The 25,219-nt window shown below is 44.9% G+C and overlaps 3 protein-coding genes across 4 annotated transcripts; 2 read left to right on the top strand and 1 right to left on the bottom strand.

Annotated features, from left to right (window-relative positions):
* The first annotated feature begins 3,672 nt into the window (after positions 1 to 3,672).
* LOC129721419 (3'-5' exonuclease) lies at positions 3,673 to 5,051 on the top strand. 2 transcript variants are annotated; one of them, XM_055673968.1, is made up of 2 exons: positions 3,673 to 4,646; positions 4,910 to 5,051. In XM_055673968.1, the coding sequence occupies exons 1-2, from the start codon at positions 3,807 to 3,809 to the stop codon at positions 5,012 to 5,014; spliced, it is 945 nt and encodes a 314-aa protein (XP_055529943.1). In that variant the 5' UTR covers positions 3,673 to 3,806; the 3' UTR covers positions 5,015 to 5,051. The 2 variants fall into 2 exon arrangements, with proteins under 2 accessions (XP_055529943.1, XP_055529952.1); XM_055673977.1 differs by having other exon boundaries at positions 3,673 to 4,574; positions 4,910 to 5,028.
* Positions 5,052 to 5,082: 31 nt separating this feature from the next.
* Positions 5,083 to 5,921, top strand: LOC129721430 (putative lipoyltransferase 2, mitochondrial). Its single transcript, XM_055673989.1, has one exon. The coding sequence runs from the start codon at positions 5,083 to 5,085 to the stop codon at positions 5,776 to 5,778; it is 696 nt and encodes a 231-aa protein (XP_055529964.1). The 3' UTR covers positions 5,779 to 5,921.
* LOC129721413 (ectopic P granules protein 5 homolog) lies at positions 5,833 to 23,624 on the bottom strand. Its single transcript, XM_055673954.1, has 10 exons — positions 23,164 to 23,624; positions 20,998 to 23,097; positions 20,633 to 20,934; positions 19,746 to 20,577; positions 8,984 to 10,492; positions 8,607 to 8,933; positions 8,121 to 8,550; positions 7,001 to 8,063; positions 6,547 to 6,945; positions 5,833 to 6,490 (listed from the first exon to the last, which is right to left on the bottom strand). Exons 1-10 carry the CDS (start codon positions 23,191 to 23,193, stop codon positions 5,962 to 5,964), a joined length of 7,521 nt encoding a protein of 2,506 aa, XP_055529929.1. The 5' UTR covers positions 23,194 to 23,624; the 3' UTR covers positions 5,833 to 5,961.
* Between the last annotated feature and the right edge of the window lie 1,595 nt (positions 23,625 to 25,219).

Below are 25,219 nucleotides of genomic sequence, written 5' to 3'. Positions count from 1 at the left end.
GCGCTTCAGTTTTGATGATTTAGAGGGATCCGATGGTACAGAAGGATCTGTATTATAGGGCAACGAGGAAGCTTTTCAGCAGCAGTTGCATTACTGGCCCGGAAACAACGAATGAGTACGTGTGATTAAGTGATACATATGAGAGCCGAAAATTATCCTGCCGCGTTAGATAGGATTCTCTGATTGGTCATTAAAATTCAGCGAGTGATGGTCACGGTCATACTTTGCTGTTTGTAGAAAAGGGTCAATCTGCAATCCGGATTATAGTGCGTTTTCGCAAAAACTTTGCGAACATGATCGCCGATCGGTTGAAGAGCATACACGCATTGAAGCAAGCATCGGTAAGGAATCTTGCCAAATTACTTGTACATTCAATAGCCGAAGGTGGATTTAGTGTTATTAGTTCAGAAGGTGATAAATAGATTGATAGCTGATGGAAAACGCCAAAGTTGAGCTGCGGTTGGTAAGGCAAATCATATTGGGAATTCTACTGATGGAGGACTAGATAAAGTGTTTCGAGGTTTTCATTCAAATCGTCCTAGTTTTAAGCTGAAATAAACTATCCTTGAAAGTTTGCCACTATTTCTGAAACATTTTCTGAAGGAAATACATTCGCAGCAGTAACAAATCAGTCTTGCTGAACGGATGCTGAATACCTCCGAATCGAGAGTACAGTTTTGATCTCGTTATTGTACGAGTTGCGGAAAGACTTTTTTCGGAGCAGTTCCAAAAGAATTTTGTCAGGTAATGTGCTATTTGAATTTCCGCGCGGAAATTTTTGCATATTAAATAGAACGATGCTTGGTTTTGTAAACAATTCCAGTATCAAGAATATGTCAAACATGACAATGTTGCCAAAAAGTTGGGGTGAATAATATTTTGCAGTGCTGCAAGAACGTGAATTTCGAAACTCAACATTCATGCAAGGTGAAAAAAATATTCAACGTTCATGCATTTTTAACTTTTCAAAAAATAATAGAAAATTTATTACTCATTGAAAAAATATGATTTTAGTGCTATTAATCTTCGAATGCAAAGTACTTCGAAGAAAAAATATAAAAATAGGGGGTAAGGTCCGACGGGAAACCTCTATTGTTTGAAAATGTTTTTATTTATTTTTTTAATTTTTATTTCATTTATTTTAATTTCTATACAATTTTATACAATTTTTGTGTTTTTGTTTATTTTTCAGGCTGTTTTTAAGCTAACTTATTTATTTTTTATTCGACGTTCAAGGTTATTTTCAGGCATTTATATGAAATTTTTTGTTGTTGACGGGTTGAATTTCAGTTTCTTGTTTAAAGTTTTCGTCAATTTTTCTTATAATTTTTGTTGTTTGTTGGTTTTGTATTTTTACCACAGAGAACAGACTAACAGGCGACGAACAAACGGTCTGAAAAAAGTGTGTAAAATTTTACATGTGTGCCACGAATTATCCTCCGAATAAAACCCCTCGTTTTGCTAAATGGTAAAGTAAAGTGTGATGTCGCTACCGTCGCTAAACAGCCTGTATTTTCATTAGTGTATGTACTTTTCACTCCCGTTGGTACTGACGTTAAAACATATTGGCTATGCCGTTCCCTCTACGGCCACGGTAGCGACATCACATCTTAGTTTACCACTCAGCATGATGAGGGTGTAATTCGGAGAGTATATTTTTGCGTGCGCAATCTGTTTTACACATTTTTATCGTTTACTTGTTAGTCTGTTCTCTGTGTTTTTATATCTATTGCCACGTTGGTTATTGTCGTCATTTTCGTACTCTCTTGCGTTTTTCATTATTTAACTATTTCAATCGCGGGTGTAGCGTGATGGAGGCGGCGGCGGGGGCCGTTCGGCCAAGGTGTCACTCCCAGAAGGGTGACACCCGCGCGATTGATTTTTATACGTGTCACCTTAAGCAGGATGTTAATTTCAACTACTAAGGGCATCCTTAACGGTGCGCTTCTATACCCCGTTTGGCAGCGCTCTATCATCACTTCACACCGTATCGGTCGCTGCTGACCGCGCTAGAGAAATAGTAGCCGAGCTTCCGGGAAGCATCGCGCTCTCAAATTTAGCAACCCGATAACAGCGCTGCTAAAGGTTTTTGCTGGATGAAACGTCAAACTGAAACGATAGCAACGACCGATGTGAAAACGGGTGAGTGAGCAAAATAGCCGCGCTGTACACAGCCGTCAAAACAACTTAAATGGTACCGCACTGTTAAGGTTGCCCTAATCTGCCCCTGTTTACATAGTTGACGTAACAACCAACACCATCATTGCGAGTGTTTGTTATTTCAACCCAAATCATTATATTGAGATACAATTTTAACAAAATAGTCTGTCAATTTTAAGATGATTGATGTTTGAATATAGCCCCATGGATTAGACGAGTCTGCCCGTGGTAATTGATCCAGAAAAACCGCTACGCCAGTTTATACGAATGAACGTGCATTTCTCTCGCAGATTGTTCGCATAGCTGGGCGTAAAAACTCGACTACTTGCTACTCTGCCTCGCAGTTGATTCAGTTTTATCAATCGTGTTTCGGTCAAACGTCAGTTATTGTCCATCGGCAGTTTCAATTAGACAAGCACGCACAAACACACATACAAACACACACACATACACACACAAACACATGCATAAAGACTTACTTTTACGCTAAGGTGGGTAATCGTTACATAGAGAAATGCAAACTTGACAGCACAGAGCCAGGACAAAGTTTTTTTTTGGTTCAAATTAGGTCCCCAGACAATGCTAAACCGTGCCTCTCGTTGATGCATTACATATGTATGTAGATAAATTTGTATAAAATTTAGTATAGGAAAGCTTTTTCGCATGTTTCTTCCTAAAGAGCTATCGATCAATCCGCTTCCGGTAGTGTCAGGATTGTTTGGGGCCCCAAATAGAACCATAATAACTTTCTGGCAAATCGATTGACTTTACCCACCGTAATATAAACACACGTTTTAATTATTTCATCTGATGCAAATATCCACTAGTAGGAGGAAAGAGCACGATGACTTTAGACCTTCCTGAGGCTGAGTGTTTGTGAAAATATTAAGATTCAATCCAAGAATTCAATCCTCCTTTCCACTTTCCATGGAATATTTGTCGAATTGAACGACTTCACTTAGACAAACAGACAGTAGTTAGACAGTCGAATAAAGCGACTAAACATAGACAATTGCACCTTGTATGGAGTGACGCCAGTTTTGCAACCAATTGGCAGTTACGCCAAAAGGTTTTTCCAATATTTCTCAAAAGTTTCAGAACAAAATAGTTTTCTTTTCGTTTGTAGTGTATGTATCTTAGGGAAAGGAAGCTGAATCAGCGAAAAAGTGCATTTTGGCTCTTACATCAACTATGTAATGTCAAGGTAATTTTACATTGTGTCATCAAATAAATGTTTTGTGAACAAAACTAGGAGAAAGACAAAAATGGTAACCGAGGGGTGAAACCAACATTTTCCGCTCCGCGTGTCACCCAGTCACACTACATCACTTTAAAGCATATACTGAATACTCGGGAAACTGATTTGGAAATATGCCCCGAGTTACAACAATCGCGTAAAAAATCTGTATACTTTAAAAAGGTTCCAGCGGTTACCAACCCTATTTTCTATTGATACTGGTAAATGAGGGCAGATGGCGCTCGCCGATAAATCGTTCGTTGGTGCTTGGCTCGAATGAACTCGGTCGAATCTTGTTTTGAGTTTTCGGTATCAAAACACAACAAAAGGCGGGAAAAATATTTCCTGGAGTATTTCGTTCGTTACGCGTCGCGAAACATAAAAATGATGTGTTAATTGTGTTAAAAATATGTCGAAACGAAAACTACCGCTGTGGATGCGAGATGCGGAGCAATCTCCAACACCAAGTGTGCCCAAGCAGTCACGTTTTCTTTCGGACGCAGTGCAAAACGGAATCATCACCAAAGGTTCAGAAACTCAGTCAGTGAAGGACGTCCAAGAAGACGAACAGAAAGAAAATCAATCGACAACACTCCCCGAAGAGGACAACACTCCACGGCGGAGGCTGCGTAGCAACTATAAAATCCCTGACGATGTACAGCCGAAGCGCGAAGCGACGGTGAAAATCAACATTGAGGATGTTCCGTTTATCGATTACAAGGGAACCATTCGATACTACACAGATTGGCGGGATGTTGCCTGTGCCGCTGATGAGATAATGCAGTGGGTCGACAAGCAACCACAAGTCGTTGTCCCGATAGCATTCGATTTGGAGTGGCCATTCAGCTTCCAAACTGGTCCAGGGCCTACGGCCCTGATGCAGCTGTGCGCGGAGCTGCACTGTTGCTATTTGTTTCAGCTCTCCTGTCTGAAAAAACTCCCAGCGGCGCTGTTGCAGCTTCTCCATCACCCGAAAGTTCGACTGCACGGAGTAAACGTGAAAAATGATTTCCGCAAGCTGGCGAGGGATTTTCCCGAAGCGAACGCGGAAACCATGATTGGGCAGTGTGTTGATTTGGGCCAGTGGTACAATCGGATTCATGGCTCGAGTGGCCTCTGGAGTATGGAGCGGCTGGTGCTGCAGGTCTGCCGGTTGCGAATCGACAAAAACAAGAAGGTGCGGATGAGTAAGTGGCACGTGTTGCCGCTAAGTGACGACCAGAAGATGTACGCCGCCGTGGATGCTTACGTGAGTATTGAAGATAAATCATTCAATTCTACTACTGCAAATTAATAGCTATAGACTGTAATTAAAATCTATTTATCTACAGTTTGTAAAAATTGTAAGTAGTATTCAGTTAGAAGAATCGATACGAAAATAATCGATTTATTCCCAGAGTGCCAGCACAAATCACTCAAAAACACTGTCATGAGCACTCAATGAGTTACAAAATTATCAGTCATTCTCTTATCAACAACAAGTTCATAACAAATCATTGCTGTCATTCGCAGATCGGCCAGGAAATCTACCTCAAGTTGGAGGAAAAGGAGCAGAAATTGGAACAGGAACGACAGGAACTGGACATGGCTCTGCCAGCACCGACCAGTGAACAGTAACAAAACACCAAGCACAACTTTCGTACTTTTGTTATCAGCTTATTTATAAGTTAATCATTAAGAAAAACATGTCACGCTTGGTTCACGTATTACGCGCCGGCAAGCTGGACTACCAAAGCTCTTTACAGCTGCAGAAAACAGTGTCCGCGAGCATCCTGAACGACCCCACTGGTCCACTGCGGAACGTTCTGATCCTAACGGAGCACGACCCGGTTTATACGGTTGGGATTCGAACGAAAGATTACGGTGCTCAGGAGGAGCAAAGGCTTCGTGCTCTGGGAGCGCAATTCCATCGAACCAATCGCGGCGGACTGATTACCTTTCATGGTCCGGGTCAGCTGGTTGCCTACCCGGTGCTGAATCTCAGAAATTTTCAACCCAGCGTCCGGTGGTATGTATGTCACATCGAGAAGACCGCTATCGAGTTGTGCCGACGTTATGGGATTCAGGCTGGAACTACTGAAGATACCGGCGTGTGGGTCCAGGATCGGAAAATCTGCGCTATTGGAATTCACGCGAGTAGATATGTAACGACGCATGGGCTGGCACTGAACTGCCAGAATGATCTCAGCTGGTTCGAACATATTGTTCCGTGTGGGATCGCCGGAAAAGGTGTTACATCATTGAGCGTGGAAAGCGGTCGGCAGCTTGGAGTGGATGTGGTGACACCTGAGTTTCTGGACGCCTTTCGGGTGACGCTGGACTGTGACTTGCAAGAGCTGAACGATGATCAGCGGGAGGTGCTGCTGGGGAAAGGAGGATAAACTACGGAGGGCGGTTCTTTTGTTAACTATCTCCAAACTAATATGCTTCAAGAATTTCACAGCCCAGTAAGCTAATAGTTTATAAGCCGAGTGTCGTAATAAAAATATTTGCAGAACAGAAACAGGAAAAGCATCTTTTCGTGGCGGGCTTCGCTCGCTGCTAAAAAATCGTTTAATATCACCTTATGGCCTCCAGACGTCCTCAACCGAGTGAAAGAACCGCTCGTCACAGAATAGTCGCAAAATTTTGCAAACATTTTCCGAAATGTTCGCTACCATGGCGGTGTTTTCGATCAGGTTGATAGCGGCCCGGGTTTTGATGTGTACATCGGCGTACCGCTTGTTGGCCAGTGTCTGCTTGAGATCGCCCATGGCTTGCACGTACTCCCGGCATCGATTGCTGGTGTCGATCGAGGGTGGCCCCTCGGTCGCCTCTAGCACTTCTTCCGATTCTTGCGAACCAAACAGCAGGAACACAATACAGGAAAGACACTTGGCCAAAACCTTCCGACGAACACTTACCCCGTTCTTGCGAATACCGATGGCCCCCAGCAGGCCTTCACCCCAGCCGTCGGCGTCTTTGGAGCATGTCTGCAGGTAACGCGCCAAGGTCAGCAGGTGATTTTGGCTGTTTGATGAAACCTTTAAAATCTCAACTCCCACTACCACCATCATACTCCACAGCAGGATCAGTTTACTCTCCTCGGATTCACTGAAGAAAAAGATTAATTAAAATTATGTTATCAAAACATTAACATCAATACGAACGTCACTTTCAACTCCTCAATCGATCGGAACAACTTTTGTAGAATCAGGATTTTTTCCCCGCTACTCGGGGCGTCCTGCAGCCGCTGCAGAACTAACAGATGCAATACCAACAGAAAGCGATGCTTTACCAGCTGCTCCTCGTCGTATCCTCTAACGGTTTTCGAGCCCACTTTATGCAGTGCCTTCGTCCAGGCTGCGTCCAGTATTGGAGCTCCGTTAACGTCGTTCTGACCCCGCCAGGATTTACTGAAGTAATGGAAGATCATCTCCTCCAAGAGCAGGTACTGGTTAACGGTGAAGCTTTTGAACGATCCCGTCGCCTCCAGTATCGAGGGAATCATGAAGCTATCGCTGGTTCGACAATTCTCCGCCCACAGGATGATCGCTTCGATGAATAACCTAAAAGACGGAAGGTGAATTTAAAAAAATTAAAGATTCTTATTCTTATACTTACTTGGAAGTATTCTCTCCCTGGGATTGCAACGAAACTATCACCTCCGCCATCAGGTTTCTTGCCTCGAATTCCCGATCTTTGGTCAGCTTAACCTGCAGCAGTACAGTTTCGATCGTATTGAGCAGCCCAAGCACTGCATTGTGGAATGCCTGAACGCCCTGCTTCGTGCCCAGCAGCTTGTGATACTTTGCCCCGCAGGCATTCAGCAGCCGCACCGTCGATCGTACGTACAGTATCCGCTTGGTCTGTGTCTGGGACTGCATCGTGGATGACTCCAGCGGATTGCTTGGGTTGAATTTCATTGCGGCTGCCACTTGCAGCAGATCCAGCACGGCACTGTCCACCGCTTCACCTTCGGAGGGCATCTTAAGTACGACGGATGGTTCCGCCGACAGGACAAACCAATCGAGAACCGCTTCGACGCCTTGGTATTCGAGTAGGTGCCACGGATAGCTGCAGGCGTCCTGCAGCAGGGTTACAATTTTAAGCCCTTCGCGAGCGTTCGGTTCGTAGGATATTTTTATGAAAATCATCAGCAGAGAGGACAGCATTTGATACCGCAGCTGGTAGTCCCAGGTTTGGATGTTCTGCTGCAACCAGGGTGTCCACGCGATACGGATAAAAATGTGCCCCACGAAGAGGTGACTTTCGGGGATGAACTGCTGCAGAATGCGACTGAAACCGGTGATGTGAGCTGGCGCCGGTCGGAACCGATCCCAGGCCAGATTCATCAGATTCGTGTGAATCGGAACGCTCACAAAGCGAGGGCAGTTCGGGTGGGCGAAATTCAGCTCGTACCAGTAGAACAGATGCCCCAGTACGGCACTACTGGAGGGGAATGTATCCATTAGGTACTGCAGGCAATGTTCGAACACTTTTATCATCCGGAAGGCGGTGTCGGCATGAAGTTCCCCCCACGGGGGAAGAATTGTACTGTCACTAGCAATCTGCTGGATCCAGTTGGCCACCTGCTGCTGCTGTTGGCCCTTCATGTTCTGGGGGAAATACGGGATGAGCCAGGGGGAGAACATGTCGCATAACGCAGGCCACAGCCAATTGATTACTGGTTTTGAAAAGACCACATTTAGTTAAAGTAGAAGGGAAAATTCATGGAACTTACAATCATCGGCCAGCACACCGGGATAGGTGTGTACAGCCGCAACGACGGCGGCGTGCCCAATCGATCCCAACAGCAGTGAAAGTGCTTCGCAGTAATCGTAGTGCTTCGGATATAGACCGTGCAATCCGTAGCTCAACCGCTCCTGGTGGAAGTGCTGCGTGAGCAGAACGGTCGTATCGATTATATCCTTGTAGGACAGAATGTTTTGCTTGGTAGCAAAGGCGCGAAACTCCTCCTTGATGGCTATCAAACCCAGCCCGAAAGCCATCGGCTGGCAGCCCACCCTCTGACGCATCGAATTCACCAGGTCCAGCAAAATTTTCGGCTCAATCTTCTTCATCGAGAAAGCGGCCAAACTCATCTGCAGGATGTCCCCATAGTGCTCAGGGAAGTCATACTCGAATAGGTGCATCAGATGCCGCTGGACGAGCTAAAAGTTTTTTTTTTCAGTTAGACATGAAATAAATAAAAACTAATTAAACTTACATATTGTATCGTTGCTGCATTCTCCTGGTTCCAACCTTCCAGCCCACGGAGAACCAACTCCGTCAGCTGATTGACGTCCACCAGCTTCGGCCGGTACCGATTCATCCAACCCACGATGTCGAACTTCGACAGCAGCACAAACAGAACGTGAGTGTCACACTTCTTGATATGCGAATCAATTATGAAGCCGTACATCCGCAGAAAGTACTGGGGCGGACAGCTAGCCGGTACCAGCAGTTCCGTAATCAAACTAACCAGATCCGACCGCTTGAGAGCGATGTTTAGCAGCTTAATCCCTTCCGTGTTTTGATTTTCCTGCATGAAAAACTGCAAAAAAAAAATTATAAAAAACTCCTAACATTTGATCTTAAACTCACCCCCAGCTGGGAGATCCCCAGCGAGCAAACCTCCTTCGTCACCGGACAGAGCTGGGTGTAGTCGTTCATCTTATCCACGAACTCGTAGAATAGTGCGGTGCCAACCTTGTTGAGCTTCGCGCACAAATTGGCCTCGTTGCTCAGCTTGAAACTCTGATAGGATTCCACAAGTTGCCGCAGTAGCGCGTCGATTCGTACCGAGGCTTTTACGACCCGATCGGGTATTTTGGACTCCCGCTGAAGCAGCGCATCGTGGAGCGAGCGATTATCCGCCAGATTTCCGCTAACGTTGCGATCCAGTACAGCCTTACTGTAGCGAACAATGATTTTACGTGGGCTAAGGCATTTGTTGCCGCAGCTGACAGTTTTGTACAGGATTTTGTCCTCGTTGATGTAGAGCTTTCGAACCTGTTCTAGGTAGCAAGAGTCCAGCTGCAGATGGTCGTTGTACATATGGTGGAATTCTTTTTTGGCGTAATTGTCCAAGATGGAGAAGTCGGACTTCAGTGAGGAGACTAAAGCACTGGAAGATTGGGTGGAGAAGTTGATGGCTGTGACTAGGGAGGTGGGTTTGAAAACTTCCGGAGGAGGCACGGGAGCATCGTACGCTTCGAGGCGCTTGCAGATTGATTGCTTCGGATCGTGTAGATCGATGTTACTCTGGCTTGGATTCAGCGTTCGGACCGGGGAGGCTCCTCCCATGATCGTCGTCGTGGAAAGAGACGGTCTATAGCGGAAGCATAGCTTCTGCCAGTTATTCGCCAGATCTCGATGATCCGCTCGCATGGCCCGATAATCTATAAACTCTACCCAGTGCTCACGGTTGCCGCGGAAAATCGACGCCAACCGGTGGCAGTCGAACTGTGGCGGCAGATCGATCGACTGTGGTCGAACTCGATTCAGCTGGGTGTCCTCCAACCAAAGCTGGAACGTTTTGAAAAGTCTCGTGCAGTAGTTGTAGAAGGAAAGCTGACGTTCCTCACTTTCACTGACCGAAGCTGCATTATAGTAACATTCCGCTTCGTACAGTTGCTTCTTAATTCGTTTCATTAGGGTAACGTTATACTCGTAGAAGCGATCGCTGATACCAAAGATGGTGGCAAAACGCTCCTCATCTTGCCCCAGCGGAACACGGGAGAGGTAAACGATGAAAAATAGTTGGCACACGATCGGGTACATGTAGGCTTTGACCGAACAGTCTGCCACTAGATTGGCGAGTTTGAACACGGTCAACGAGCCGACGGGAAACGGTGCGTAGCCCAAAATCGAGGTTGCCTTCCTGAGCGCTGTTTCTAGGGATACTTTGGAAGAACCACCTGGCTGTGCGGCGGCCCGCAGAGTTTCGAGCCAAATTCGGGTTTGAATTTCGGTGATTTCATACTCCAGCTCGAGGGTAAACAGCGAAAGAAACACGGTGTTGGATGAAGGATTTGTGAACAGATCGGCGGGACTTGCGGTCAGCAGATTCAGCAGTCCGGAGGGTTTCGGTGCCTTGATGTCCTCGAAACGCTGTAAGGAAAGTTGAGTTTTGGTTATACATGTTGCAATATTTACAAATATACATTTATACAGTTGCAATATTTACAAAAATTAAATATAATTGAGAGTGGTTATATGCTGCTGAGGATGCGGAATTGGGAACAAAAAAATCGTTGAACTTCATTGAAAAATTTTATCGTCTTGAGAAGGATCGTTCGCTTTTGAAATGTTTTTCGTTTTTCACCTTCTGTAATACTACATCTAAAGCGTGTACCTCCTTCTACCTTGAGTTAGCGCTCTATGTTCAATTTCTCTACAAAGACTCTAATCGCACAGATCCGCCTTGACTAGGCGTCCGTTAAAACTCTTCCCCGTCCGCTATGTTTTTCATGCATCACCGAAATCGCTATCTGCCTCAATTGCGTCGTAGGATTGTTCTTCTTCGGCCCTACAACCCTATGAACTAACACATGAAGATTATGTTATGAGGTTGGCGAACGACTGGACCAAAGGCGCAAAAAAGTTCCCACATGCGAACCATTAGCCTTCAAGCTACCGAACGCTTACCTCCTCGTTGGTGCCAACCGGGATACGAGTAACTAGTAAGAAGATTGGGTAACCAACCCCGGTGGGACTACCGGTCGTATGCTGAGAGGGGAAGCGGGCTTCCTTTCTCGGAAGGAAGTTTCTTGGACGGGTAACGCCACCACAAGCGCCCTAATTGACGCACCCCCAAGCGTTTTGTCCAAGTCGTGGTTGTGTTCGGGACTCAAAACAGTAGCACTACGTCGGTCCTCCTGCGAGAAAGTGGGGTTGGTCGTGGGCCTTGCAAGCTCGCACCGCGAAAAACAAAAGCAACGAACGCTATAACAGAAAATTCGAACCAGGATAATCGGCAAAGATCTAGGCGACGGAAACGGACTAACGATTGGATACTCGGAACATGGAACTGTCGTTCTCTCAATTTCCCAGGAAGTACCCGTAGACCTTCAGAAGAATTGAAAAACCGCAAGTTCAACATCGTAGCGCTGCAGGAGGCATACTGGAAAGGGACGATGATGCGTACGTATAGGGATGGACATACCATCTACCAGAGTTGTAGTGACACACATGAGCTGGGCACAGCTTTTATAGTGATGGGTAAGATGCAGAAGCGGGTAATTGGGTGGTGGCCGATTAACCCTAGAATGCGCAGGTTAAGAATCAAGGGCCGATTCTTCAACACTAGCATTATAAACGTGCACAGCCCTCACCTCGGAAGTACTGATGACGACAAAGACGAATTCTACGTGCAGTTGGAACGTGAATACGATCGTTGCCCAAAACATGATGTTAAGAATGCAACCGGGGATAACAACGCTCAGGTCGGTCAGGAGGAGGAATTTAGACCGGTAATTGGACGATTCAGTGCACACCGGCTGACAAATGAAAATGGCCTAAGACTAATTGATTTCGCCGCCTCCAAGAACATGTCCATACGTAGCACCTTTTTCTAGCATAGCCTCCAACATCGGTACACCTGGAGATCACCTCACTAAACAGAATCACAGCGACCACGTTTTGATAGATGGTCGGCACTTTTCAGACATTCAGACATTACAGACATTACTAACATCGACTCAGACCTAGTGATGGTAAAGATACGCAAAAAACTATCCGTTGTGAGCAACATACGGTACCGTTGCCCGCCAAGGTATAATCTCACGCGGCTGAAGCAACCCGAAGTCGTCGAAAACTACGCGCTTTCTCTCGAAGCTGCATTGCCAGAAGAGGACGAGCTAGAAGAAGCCTGGAATATTGTCAAGTCAGCCATCAGCAGTGTAGCGGAAAACGTCTTAGGTCGCGAAGTACTGAGTCGACGTATTGAATGGTTTGACGAGGAATGTCGGCAGATATTAGATGAAAAGAACGCAGCGCGGGAAGTAATGCTGCGGAGAGCCACCCGTCAGAACGTGGAGCGGTACAAGCAGAAACGCCGCCAGGAGGAGGAGGAGTGCGAAGAACTACAACAGCTGTACCGCTTTCATGAAACACGAAAGTTCTATCAGAGAGTCGCATCCGCATCCCGCAAAGGTTTTGTTCCGCGAGCCGATAAGGAGGGGAATATCTTTACGGATGATCGTGATTTGATCGAAAGGTGGAGACAGCACTTCGATAAACATCTGAATGGCGTACAGGCAGGAGACCAGAACAGCGACGCAGGAGACTCTGTCGGTGCAGCAAGCAACGGAGATGTGCCACCCCCATCGATAAGCGAAGTTAATGATGCTATCCAAAGGCTTAAGAACAACAAGACAGCTGGAAAGGACGGTATCGGAGCGGAGCAAGTTGGCCAGTTGTCTGCATCGGCTGATTGCTAATGCCTACCGGAGGAGTGGAAGGATGGGGTTATTTGCCCCATCTACAAGAAAGGTGACAAGCTAGATTGGGAAAACTACCGAGCGATCACTATGCTGAATGCCGCCTACAAAGTGATACCCCAAATAATTTTCCAGCGGCTGTCACCACTAACCTACAGGATGGAGGGTCGGTCCGCACCGGACCAGATCTTTACTCTGCGAGAGATCCTCCAATAATGCCGCGAATCCAGAGTTCCTACGCATCATTTCTTCATCGACTTCAAAGCCGCTTATGACACGATTAACCCTGAAGAGCTATGGAGAATTTTTGACGAAAACGGCTTCCCCAGGAAGCTTACCAGACTGATAAAGGCTACGATGGAGAATGTGCAGTGTTGTGTGAGGATTTCGGGTGGTCTATCCGACCCATTCGGATCCCGCAGAGGACTTCGACAAGGTGATGGTCTTTCCTGCCTGCTGTTCAACATTGCGCTAGGAGGTGTTGTGAGACGAGCGGGAACAGACATGCGGGGCACGATTTTCGTTAAATCCGGTCAATTAATTCTCTTTGCGGATGACGTGGACACTGTCGGCAGAACATTTGAGGCGGTGGCGGATCAGTACACCAGACTAAAATGTGAAACAGAGAAGATTGGACAGAAGATAAATTCGTTTAAAACAAGGTACATGCTAGCGGGTAGTGCTGAGTGCGACAGGGCACACCTAGGTAGTGTTGTGATAATCGACGGTAATGTGCTTGAGGTAGTTGACGAGATCATGTACCTTGGCTTAATGGTAACTGAGAACAACGATACCAGCCGTGAGATTAGAAGGCGAATCATGAGCGGGAGTCGTGCCTACTATGGGCTCCACAAAAAATTACGGTCGAAACGTCTAAATTCCCGCGCAAAGTGCACCTTGTACAAAACGCTTATTAGACAGGTTGTTCTCTAAGGGCATGAGACGTGGACAATGCTTGAATAGGACCTGCGAGCGCTCGGAGTTTTCGAACGACTGTTGCTAAGAACCATCTCTGGCGGTGTACAGAAGAACGGAGTGTGAAGACGGAGAATGAACCTTGAGCTCGCGCAACTCTACGGTGAACCCAGAATCTAGAAAGGGGCCAAGTCAGGACGAACACGTTGGGCAGGGCACGTGGCGAGAACAACGGACAGTTACCCTACAAAATTGGTTCATGATCTGGCAAGTACGGAAGGCCCGCGGGATTGGAGGCGGGCAGCCATGGACCGATCAAGTTGGCGGAATTATGGTGTGCAGGCCATGTCTGAGGACGTACGGCCATTTAAGTAAGTAAGTAAGTATGAAGATTATGTTTCGTCATAATTACTTTCTCCAATTTCCTTTCCATCGCTAAAGGTCTGCACCTTCCCCTTAATGCCCCTCATTTCCGTGTTTTGATCACTTTCATCAATTCCTTCTCAGGGTGACGAAAAAGTTTTCAAAAATAAACTTCCTGATTTTCCCTGAAATAGAGAATTAATTATCTTTGATATTTTTCAGCATTCCAAACAAAAAAAAAAACGCAACTCTGATATCCCTATGAAAAAAGTATGATCGGATGGGAAACCAAACAGTGAAGTCCCGTATTAGACTTTTATGCTGAAAAAAATTGCGTTTAAGCGCGGAAAAGCCGTTAAAAAAATCGTGTCTCACTGAAAAATTTTATTCAATTAACGACCTAAGTGAGGCAGGTACTTGTATAGGCATTCTTTCCGAAGCCAAATGATGTTCGAGGAAGTATGTTCAGTGGTTCGATGAAATCCTGCATAATCTCCAAAACTCTGTGTTGTCTGATCCTTTCCGGGCTTTGGTATTGCCACCTTTTTGATGGTTTCCATTCCACCACATACAATTTAAATCAGCAATGATGTTTCTCCTCACCCCGAGGTAAAGTTGCCGAAGCATTTCATACGTTATACGATCTTCTCTGGGAGCTGATGGCCTAAAGTTTTTTGACCCTACAAAGGGCTGATCTCGAAAATTTTCCAGGTTTCTGTCAATCTCCAGTATCTTAGCTCGTTGATATTTGGGTGCCTTTTTTGAATCCAGCAAATTTTCTAAGCTTGAAACACGGTTGAATTGACGCCTCGCTCCTGGTTTTTCCTTCCATGCCCTGTCCAATTGTTCAGACCACCAACAGTTCGGTTCTCTATTGTCCTTTCGCCTATTCTGTTGGCACACTTCTTGAACCCTTTTTACTTATTCCATTTACTGATTCGCTGCTTAGTTCTGCCAAATTCTTGTTTATTTGCTTATGTTATGTTATGTTATATTTAAAAATTCCCATTATTCATTGAGACAATTTTTGTCTTACTGAATAAAATTACCAACTAGAGACGATTAACAATAAATTATTAGCGAATCTGCAGGCAACGTTAAAAAGTGTTGAAGGGTTCGTTGAAGTCGAACGGTTCTGCAACCTCGTTGAACCTCGTAGCCATAAACCTAATTGCCTCATACTGGCCGTACCGACTGTACCTTGCCTCTAAGTTCGAAAGCTGACGTCTTTGCAAATTCCTTTCTGGAGCGTAGAGATTCAATTCCGCGAGGATAGCGGGTGAATCAATTTCATTTTTCAGGACCTTCGCAACAAAGATAATTTGTGCGTTAGATCTTCTTCTCTCCAACGTCTCAATCCCCAATAACATGCAGCGGTGCTCATAGGGAGGCAGCCTCGTAGCGTAATGCCAAGGAAGATGCCTTAGTGCCATACGCACGATTTTTTTCTGAACAGCTTCCATGCGATCAATTCAGACCTTGTTGAACGGACACCAACCGACAACCGCTGATTCGAGCATCGATCGTACCAGGGCGCAGTACAAAGCTTTCATGCACAGTGGATCGCGGAATCCATCGGTAATTCTAAAAATAAATCCAACAGGCAGATCTTGAAATGACATCTTCGTAGTGTGCCCGGAATGTAAGCTGACTATCCAAAATTACGCCAAGATTTTTAACTTGGCTTACCCGCTGAAGAGCTTGCCCAGACAAGCTGTATGGAAAGCTAATTTAAGGAAGCTTTCTGCTTTTTCTACACACAGGGTAAAAAGATTACGGTTGCTCCAATTACTGAAAGCATCAAGCAACTTTCGTAGTTCCAAACAGTCTCCAAGACAGGCTATAATCTGAAAGATTTTTACATCGTCTGCGAAAAGGAACCGTGTACCTCGAGGTAAAATAGTGGCAACGTCATTAATAAACAATGAGAATAATAGTGGACCCAGAATGCTTCCTTGCGGCACTCCAGAAGACGTTGTAAATGGCTCGGAATGGGACGACCCAAGACTGACACATACAATTCTGCCGGTCAGGTACGAACGAAACCATCTCACGAGCTTGGCGGAGAGCCCCAGTTTATCCAGCTTTCGTCGAAGGATGTCGTGATTAACACGATCGAACGCAGCCTTGAAGTCCGTGTACACAGCATCCACTTGCATTCCCGCGTCCATTGAAGAGAACTGCGACAGATTGGTTGTGAAGGATCTCTTAGGATAGAAATCTTTTTGGTCACTAGAAATATAGTTTTTGCACGATGGAAACAGCACTGACGACTATTTCGAAAACTTTGGAACAAGCACATAATGATATAATTCCTCGGTAATTAGCCATGTTGCACTTGTCCCCTTTTTTGTGTATCGGTGTGAGCAATGAATTTCTCCAACTAGCAGGAAACACTCCTTGTTGCAGGGAAAGATTAAACAGCTTTACAAGGGGCGCCACCAGTTTGTTCGAGCAGTTTTTCAACAAAGATAGCGGGATCCCGTCTGGCCCAGGACAACTGGAATGTTTCAGCCTTCGAATTGCACTCAAAACGTGCGCCTCTGTCACTTGGAAAACTCCACAATCGAAACTCTCCTGCGTAGTATCGCCTATTGCAGCGGCAATCTGATTTGGCATAGTAACTGAAGACGAAAAAGCGGCTTTAAAATGTTCAGCAAATAATTCGCGTTTAGAAGAAGCTGTGCTAGCAGACAAATCACCGAGGATAGTCGAATACATATTTTCCAGATAGGCTTGTCGATCCTGTTTGCGTGACTCTTTCCACGGCGAGAGGCTGGCTTCCAATTCCCAAGTCTAATACTTTTAAAGATGCATTCAAGTATAAGCTACTCGAACTAATAGTGTCATCTATGGCTGGGATGTACGTAGGCGATCCATCGTTTAGGAATAAGAAGTCGTCATCATCCACGAGTTGCGGCAGAATCTCTCCTCGTTTATCATTGTTGTCGTTTTCCCAAAGGTGGTGGTGAACGTTAAGGTCCCCACTAATCAGTACTTTCCGGTAAGGTTGTAAGGTGCTGAAAATCTTTGATAAATCGTTTTCAGTGTTGCTTCCGGTTGAGTTAATGTATATAGACACTAAGGCCAGATCTAGTGACAACACCCTAATCGCAACTGCTTGAATGGAACCGGACAGTGTTGTGGATGCAGTACGAGTTGTAAAAACCAACACCATTACGTCACTCTTGTTTCTCCGTTCTTTTTGCCGCCTTCTTATCTTTTTTCTTGGAGCCAGGCTTATATAATTTGACCGTCGGCTGTATATTTTGTCGAGGTAAGTTTGTTCTCTCCCACTGTTGCTTTAGGTTCTCTGTGTCTTCGTCGACGACTGAAGCAAAAGTTTCCGTTACCTTACCCTACCAATCAGACGAGGGCCGTGGTGGCTCGTGCGGTACCAAGAAGTTGTTGCCTTGTTGCTCGGTTTTGGGCTGTGTTTCGCCAGTTCCCCAGGCGTCTAATCACCCGCAAGTCTTCTTCGATCTGGTCGAGTCATCGAGCACGCTGCGCCCCTCTATTTTTGGTGCCGGCAGGGTTATTGCAGAGAAGTGATTCCGCGGGGTTGTCGTCCGGTATCCTTACGAAACAATGGGGTTCTCTCCAAGCAGCGCGTGCAGCTCGTGGTTCATGCGCCGTCGCCATTACACGAACTCGTCGACCACCTTAAGCTCATCGCCGTCTACAGAGACTTGATCTGGGAGGCTGATGTTGTTCTTCTTTCGTTTCGACGCATTTCTTCGCAGTCCGATTCGTCCAACTTCGGCTTTCAGTCGGACGTAAGTTTCCTCTGCCGTCGCAAAGTTTAATGTTCTGATGTCAAAGTCATACGCGAAGCTCAGAAACTGAACAGACTTTGTGAAAATCGAGCCCCTCGTGTCAATTCTCAAGGGCGATTGTGAACCTTGTCTTAACTCTCTGCACGATTAAAAGGGGCTTGAGAGTATCCCCGCAACACTTGCGCCAGTCAGTTTACCCAGAAAGCCGTGGTCGTGCCCAGAAACAGTTATGTCGTGCGTGGTATACGGTCGACAGTTCTGAGTGCAAAGTTACCGCAACTAGTTAGTGATACGAGCCAAAATCCGCACCGCGATTCGTGCGTACGTTTGTAATGTCTGAGAAGAACCGGCCGTCGATGAGAACCTGGTCAATTTGGTTTGCTCTACGTTGCTCAGGTGATCTCTAGGTGGTTTTGTGGATGTCCTTTCGGTGAAAAAAATGTAGTTTGGACTGTCAGTCCTCGGGAAGCTGCGCATCACCGCATCACCGGTGCGTCAACGCGTAGAACGCTTTTTTCTCTACATCGGGTCTTCCTCCTTGAGGGCAGTGCACATTGAGGATAGTGTAGTTGTAGAGCCGGCCTTTCATTCTCAACAAACACAACCTGTCGCTGATCAGCGATCTTCAAGCTTTAATTTAGGTGAAACAATTATACTTGAAAATTTGCACGATAAAACTATTCAGTATGGTTACAGAACAGATTGATCTTTAACATGCATACAGTTTGTGTCAATCGTGCATCACTTCATCGGCCTTCATCACTTGCCAAACATGGAATGGAAACCTCGTTCCTCGTACCGATGTCGCCAAATATAATTCCTCGGAAGTGATTAATATTTTCTGGTCAGTTTTACTATAAACATGACTTATTTTGTCGAGAGAAAGGAGTCTTATCGAAACCTCGCTCCTCCTGCTAATACCACATTTCCTTGATAAGGACTTGCTGTTATACCTCTGGTTAGTGTTATTATAAGAAGGACTTATGGGTAGTATAACAAAAACTCCGACGACTCGTCTCATTTAAAATACATGGGCCTTCAAGAACAAAAGTCATGGACGCTGAAGGAAAGGGAAACTGATCGACTAGGACTCGTGTTTTCAAGCATCAGCTGCTGCGTTCAATACAATACAATATGTACGTTTTTCTTCCGACAGCACCAGTCCTAGCAGGCTGCCAAAAGTTAGGTAGACCAGGCAATCTCGTGATTGATTTAATTCAACTCAATCCTTTATGAGAAATATTTTGCCAGATTTAAGGACATAATTGAGCCTTCTTGAAACAAGGACAGGTAACATCTGAGATAATATTGTTTGAGAAAAATCATAATTACATCATGATTGTTTTCCCTCAGTGATTTGTGTTCTGAAAATACATTTAATTGCTTGCAACTCTTCGTTTGACGTCATCGATTTTTGAGTTATATTTTCGTAAATAAAAATATCTCTTGCATATGAGGTCTTTCGGTAAATTACTTTTGGTTAATGGCTACGCTTGGTCAAGAGTGTTCCTAATGGTAGAAAGCTAGAATTGCTTTTTTTAAACAAGAAGATCGGGAGCAATGGAACGATGCTTCAGTGAATCAAAAAGTACCGAAGAAATGAGAACTAGGTATTTCTGAAGCGGACAATTTACACATTCTTATAAATGTTAATGATGAGAAGCCTATAGTGAATATTTGTCAAAATGCCAATTCGATCAAGTATTAAAGATATAGAAGAAACGAAATTGAAATATAAAAATAACAATAAATCAATAATTTTAACTGCTTCTTTCTAAATATTTAAATAATTTACATAATTACCATGCTAGGTTCCAATACAATTCCTTGTGGTACACAAATCAAATAGAAGTGAACATTAACACTCACCGAGAAAAATGGCCGAAAGAACTCCTTCATGGAATGCCAGGCGTCGGAAAATTGGTACGCAACACCCAACATTGCATCTATCAGACTGATAATGGCCGCATCTTTGGTCCAGTTGGGAAGTTCGGTGAAACAGAGCATCCAAATGTTGATGAGCAGCGTAGGAGAGCTCAACCCATAGCTCGCGTAGCCAGTGATCTGCGAAAGGATCATACATTGGAGCATCTCCGTCACGGGCGCATTGGAGTCCGGCCGGAATTGATCCTTGGTATATCGTGCGTAGTACCGATCGGCTGCTATCAAATTCAACAGAATAGATTTGAACGTTTCGCAGCGACTCAAACTATCGGGACACTCAATAAATAAAGGGGTTATCAGTTGTAGACAGCGCACAACTACCGTGTACCGATGATCGTTCAATAGAAGCCGAATTTGTTCGAATCCTTTGTGGCAGATTTGCGGCACTGAGTGTCCCCATTGACTAATCAAAATTGCCAGATAAACAGCGAGCGGGCGATTCTCAGTGACACCCTGATAGATTTGTTGGGCTCGCTCTAGTTCGAGAACGTGTCGTAGGATTAGTGCCGGGTTTTTGATCATCCCATTTATGGCTTCCGAGCTCTGGTCCATACAGTGAAGCCGCAGAAGACCAACTATATTCCAGCACCAGGCTAGAAACTGCTCTTGAGCTGCTCTGCTTTTTACCAAGCTACCCACGGATGCAACCAGACCTTGCGAAGCCCCTAGCAGTTCGGGGACGTGTTTGATGTAGACTTCCGTCACCAGACAGGCGATCCGTACGTGGATGTCGTGTGGAAGGAAGAGGTCGTTGTTTCTAAAATGGAAAATTGTTAATCTGCAATTACAACTAAGCTTTTCAAATTGCTCACCGATCGAAATTGTAATTTAGATGAATCAAAATAACCCGCGCGGTTGCACTCTGGATGGCGTCGAAGGCATAGTTCAGGATCCAGTTGGCGAGCAGCTCAAAGTCGGCCCACTGCGGATGCCACCGATCCAGGGGCAGTGATTTGAAGATGTACATCGCGGAATGGTCAACCGAAGCGACCTCCTGTTTGAGCGACTGCAGCAGGTTCGAAACCAGCGACGGATATCTGGTGACAATATTAAGCAGCAGATCCTTCACGGCCTTATAGCAGAAATCTTTTGTGTGCTCATTCAGATAACCGATCTGCAAGGTTTTTACGAAAATTTTTTAAAGCTTATTTCAGTATTGGAACCTCCTCAAACTTACGTCAAATAAATTCAACGCTACCGCGGTGATGAATTCCATATCGATAGGCTCTCTTGCCAAAGCCATGTTGGAGAAGATTTGCAGCAAATAGTAGAGATCTTCCGAAGGCATCTCGAGCAAGCTGCCGCGAAACACTTCCCGTTGGTCTACCCAAGTGCAACAAGTTCGAAAGTCGCGACTTGTATCAGCAATCAGTTCCTCGCGGAACTCGTTCAGATGCAGACAGTAGTAGAGTTTCCACAGCGCCCCAATACTGAGCTGATCGAACGGAAAACCCGTCAGATACTGCCAGGTGCCGATCTTCCTCGAACGGTAAATGTGCTGTGCAGCTCTAATTACGAACACATCAAACTCCAAACCAATTCGTGTCTGGTGGCCGGAATCCAGCACCAGCTGGCCACGTTTAGCGCGTTCACCTAGAACCCGGTACAGATCACTGACGTAAAACACGGTATGCTTAATCAGTCTAGCTAGTCGTTTGGCAAACTGTCGGTAGCGATCGGCGTCATACGTAATCAGTCCGTTTCCCAGCAGCTCGACGAATATCAAACCAAAAGCAACACATTTAAGAACATAATTTCCACTAACACTTTCTTCCTCAATCCGGAAGGTACCATCCAGCCTTCCCTCGGCTCGCACGATTGCACGAAACAATCTTCCGAAGGGAATTTGATCGATCAGCGCCACCATATCCGCTTCCTTGAGTTCGGAAATCGATTCCGATCCAGCGCAATCTTCCCCATCGCTGTCCACGATGGCCCACATTTCCTCCTGCACAACATCGATCGAACGGTTCATATCCACCTGGAGGCGCTCCAGAAATTCGTTCCTCTTCTTAACGGGAAGTAGAATGGAAGCCGTCACAACCAACGCATGTTGGAATTCTTCACAGCCCCACTGGAAGTGCTCTCCCACGGGCATCTGAATAAGCTGTGTGGCCCAGTTCGAGATCCCGCTTGGGCTGCGCAGAACGTGATACAGTATAAACAGATGATCGTGGGTAGTGGCGATCCGCAGTTGCGTCGCCACTAGTTTTCCCGTCCATGCTTTCACATCCGTTAGGAAGCGTTTATCGGTAATACCCTTGCGGAGAAACCCAAACAGGATCGAAATGCATAGCCGAAGTTCTCCGATGGCAGACGTCATCTGGCTGGGATCGATGAAACTTGGGTTGAGTACAACCGGAGCGTTCGGTTTCAGTCCCACCAGCACTGGGTGTAGATTGAGGGTTTCGAAAATTTTCTGGTCAATCTTAAGTCGACTAACGTCGACTTCATAGGCGCTTTTGCTACTTTGAATACAGGACTGCTCCATCAGTTCCTCGAGTGTGCTGACATACTCGGATAGGGCCGTTTCGTCTATTGAAGCGACACTGGATTTATGAGATGCTCGCAGTACCTTCATGTCCACACACGTATCGGTGGTACTAAAGATCTGCTCCTTCACGTGCCACAGTTCTTTCGCCAGCAGTTTACTCTTCCGCCGCAGGGCATCCAGCTCCAGCATATTCAGACTGTAATCTGCCCGGGCCTTAGCATATCGCTGCAGAAGTTGGTACAAAGGATGACCAGCGTAGTGCTCGCTCCCATTCAGCTCACGCGCAAGAAATTCCTGTTCGAAAACCTCCGCTTGGTGCAGTTCATCATCCACCCGGTAGAACAGCGCCAACTGTTGCCGGCTGAAAGGCCGCATCAGACCCCCCGAACCAGCGGCTACATCTTCCACTTGCAAATCCTTAATTTTGAGCTCACTCAAATTAGGATAAAGCTGCTCAACTGGAGCAGTGCTAACCACAACCGGCCGATCGTCAGGTTGCACATCCACGCGGTGATCTTCTATAACGGGTGCCGTGGGTTCGGTTGAAAAAACCGGTTGTTCCTCCTCCCGAACATCCCCCTCCGAGTGTAAGATTTTCTCCGAATCAGTTAAATTCCGTTCTTCGTCTTCCTCAATTGTATTCGCCACAACCACTGGAGCTTCCTCCGAAGTAGAAGTGCTGGGAAAGTCAATTTCCACCGCTTCGAATGGTTCGTCGTTTTCCAGCGGCTCGCCAGTCGGAACGTCCGGTAAAACCAGCGGCTTCAGCTTGGCTTTTGGTTTCTGCGGGGAGAACAAACAAAGAAACCTGTTAAATGCTGCGCATTTACACAAATCGTGCACAATTACCTTGACTTTTGGCTTCTCTAGTGTGGCCATTGCTTAGATTGTCAATTTAGTAGCAGAACAAAATTTTTTCCGGCGGTGATGAGTAAGAGAAGACAACCTACTCCATTTTGAAGTGCATATTTCACTAGTGCCTAATCAATTTGGTCACAATCTGTTTCTTGATGATTCAGTGTAATCTGCAATATGTAAACAAAGTCGCACTTGGAAGAAACCGAAGAAACGCAGACGAAGCAAAATTTGTCCGATAAACATACGAACAATTAACCCCAATGTGTTTGTTTTGTTAATATACAATGTTTCTGAGTAATTAAGTTTTAAAGTGCCACCACCACTAATCACGACTGTTTTTTTCTTCCTATAATATCATTAACACTGCCTTCACACAAAATCTAAAGGCGAAAAAATCGCAAAAAATCGCACAAAGTTGTTCTGATTTTCTTTGTTTTGATTCTCAATCTGGAACCCTGAGTGATTTCATGATGAGTGACGCCGACTGTCAAAAGCAGCTGATAGAGCTAATAGAGGCTGTCGGGTTTGAAAAGTGCGCGTAGCTCACAGCATTTTTGGTGGGTGTGGGATTTTGAAATTCTTCTTGTTTGTGGAAAGTTGATGCTATTTGTGGAAAGTATGCACGTGTTAAACTGAAGTTAAATGGAAATTGTGAAATGCTGGGTTAAAGCTTGAAACCAATAAAAGTTTTGTTCCAAAGTGTTTTACTGCATGAATTAATCAAGCTCAAGTTCATGTGTTTCGTAATGTGTAATTCGGAAAGGTGAAATATGAAAAACGAATTTGGAATTCAAATTTACAGGTAAGCAAAATGGGTATACGATCCTCGTTCTGTATCAAAAATAAATTTTATTAGTAAAGAAACGGATGATTTCAGTTCATAACAAAAAGTTCTTTCTTTATTTATGATCATCAGTGGATTTTTAAAAATATTAAAAAAGATCGACAAATGAAATTCGTATGTTTACTTTCTTGCACAAAAAAAGCAGTATCAGCTATTTTTACAGTCAAATCAAAAAGAAGGGCCTCCTTAACATCTTTGGAATTGAAATGAGGTATGAAAAGTTGCAAACCTTCTTCTTTGCCATTCCGAGCTGAATCACTTGAATTGGAGGTCAGTTAGAATCATTCTAATTCCTCTTTGTTTGAAACCATCTTTATAAACTTTATTAACTTTTAGAGGCATTTTTGGCCGATCTGAGTTTAATTTGTGACAATTTTCGTTTTGTTAAGGGGGGGGGGGGGAGGTAGGGTTTTGAAGGCAGAAAAAAACAGGTTTTTACAGATTTTTTTTTGGCGTACGGTGAAAGTAAATTTATTTCTGATTATTGTACATTAAAGAGTAGTAATTGAACTATATTCTGTAAAATATTGGTTGAAAAATATTGAAAATTGACCGAATGGTAGCAATTCTTCGCAGGCGCCTCAGAAAAAATACTTTTTGCGGTGCACGTCATACCTCAGCACTGGATCATCTGAAATGAAGTAACCAAAGTTTTTCCTTCAATTTTTATGTCCCTCTAGGTATCTCTGTCGAGTTTTTCCATTTTTTTTTAATTTTTGATTTTTTTACAAGACTTGAAAGTGAAAATACCGATTTTTGGCCTAAACTCATGACTATTGTTGTTAATAATAAAAAAAAATCAAAAACGAAAAAATCTCAACAGGGTTACCTCATAAATTATGTAAGGAAATACTGTAAAAAATTTGAGAACGATCGGTTGAATAGATTTTGAGATACAGAGTGCACCGACTCAAAAAACATCGATTTGAGAAAAACGCGTTTAAAGTTTTTCGTAGCGAAAAGACCCCGATAAAACTTAGTAAGTTATTTATTTTTTATTTTACTCACATAGAATCATCAATGCCGGGACCATAGAGTATAGAACTTTCGTCAAGAATGACCAAAGCAAAAATCACTTTTTTTGAACCCTCAAAACCCTACCCCCCCTTAAATTCTCTGTCCCATGAAGGCATGTTTCTACCGATTTAAGCTTAATTCAGGACCATTTACTAGCACTGTCTAGTAGATTTTTGGTCACTGTTG

This window comes from Wyeomyia smithii, chromosome 1 (assembly GCF_029784165.1).
Source record: "Wyeomyia smithii strain HCP4-BCI-WySm-NY-G18 chromosome 1, ASM2978416v1, whole genome shotgun sequence".
NCBI lineage: Eukaryota > Metazoa > Arthropoda > Insecta > Diptera > Culicidae > Wyeomyia > Wyeomyia smithii.
This window is presented reverse-complemented; position numbering and strand designations above follow the sequence as displayed.

Excerpts from the sequence above, each read along its gene's own strand:
- LOC129721419 (XM_055673968.1), top strand. The coding sequence starts at position 3,807 with ATGTCGAAACGAAAACTACCGCTGTGGATGCGAGATGCGGAGCAATCT. Across the intron at positions 4,647-4,909 it reads ACGCCGCCGTGGATGCTTAC|ATCGGCCAGGAAATCTACCT; the intron begins GTGAGTATTGAA and ends TGTCATTCGCAG.
- LOC129721430 (XM_055673989.1), top strand. The coding sequence starts at position 5,083 with ATGTCACGCTTGGTTCACGTATTACGCGCCGGCAAGCTGGACTACCAA.
- LOC129721413 (XM_055673954.1), bottom strand. The coding sequence starts at position 23,193 with ATGGCCACACTAGAGAAGCCAAAAGTCAAG. Across the intron at positions 23,098-23,163 it reads TAGAGAAGCCAAAAGTCAAG|AAACCAAAAGCCAAGCTGAA; the intron begins GTAATTGTGCAC and ends TTCTCCCCGCAG. Across the intron at positions 8,551-8,606 it reads ATGCAGCAACGATACAATAT|CTCGTCCAGCGGCATCTGAT; the intron begins GTAAGTTTAATT and ends AAAAACTTTTAG.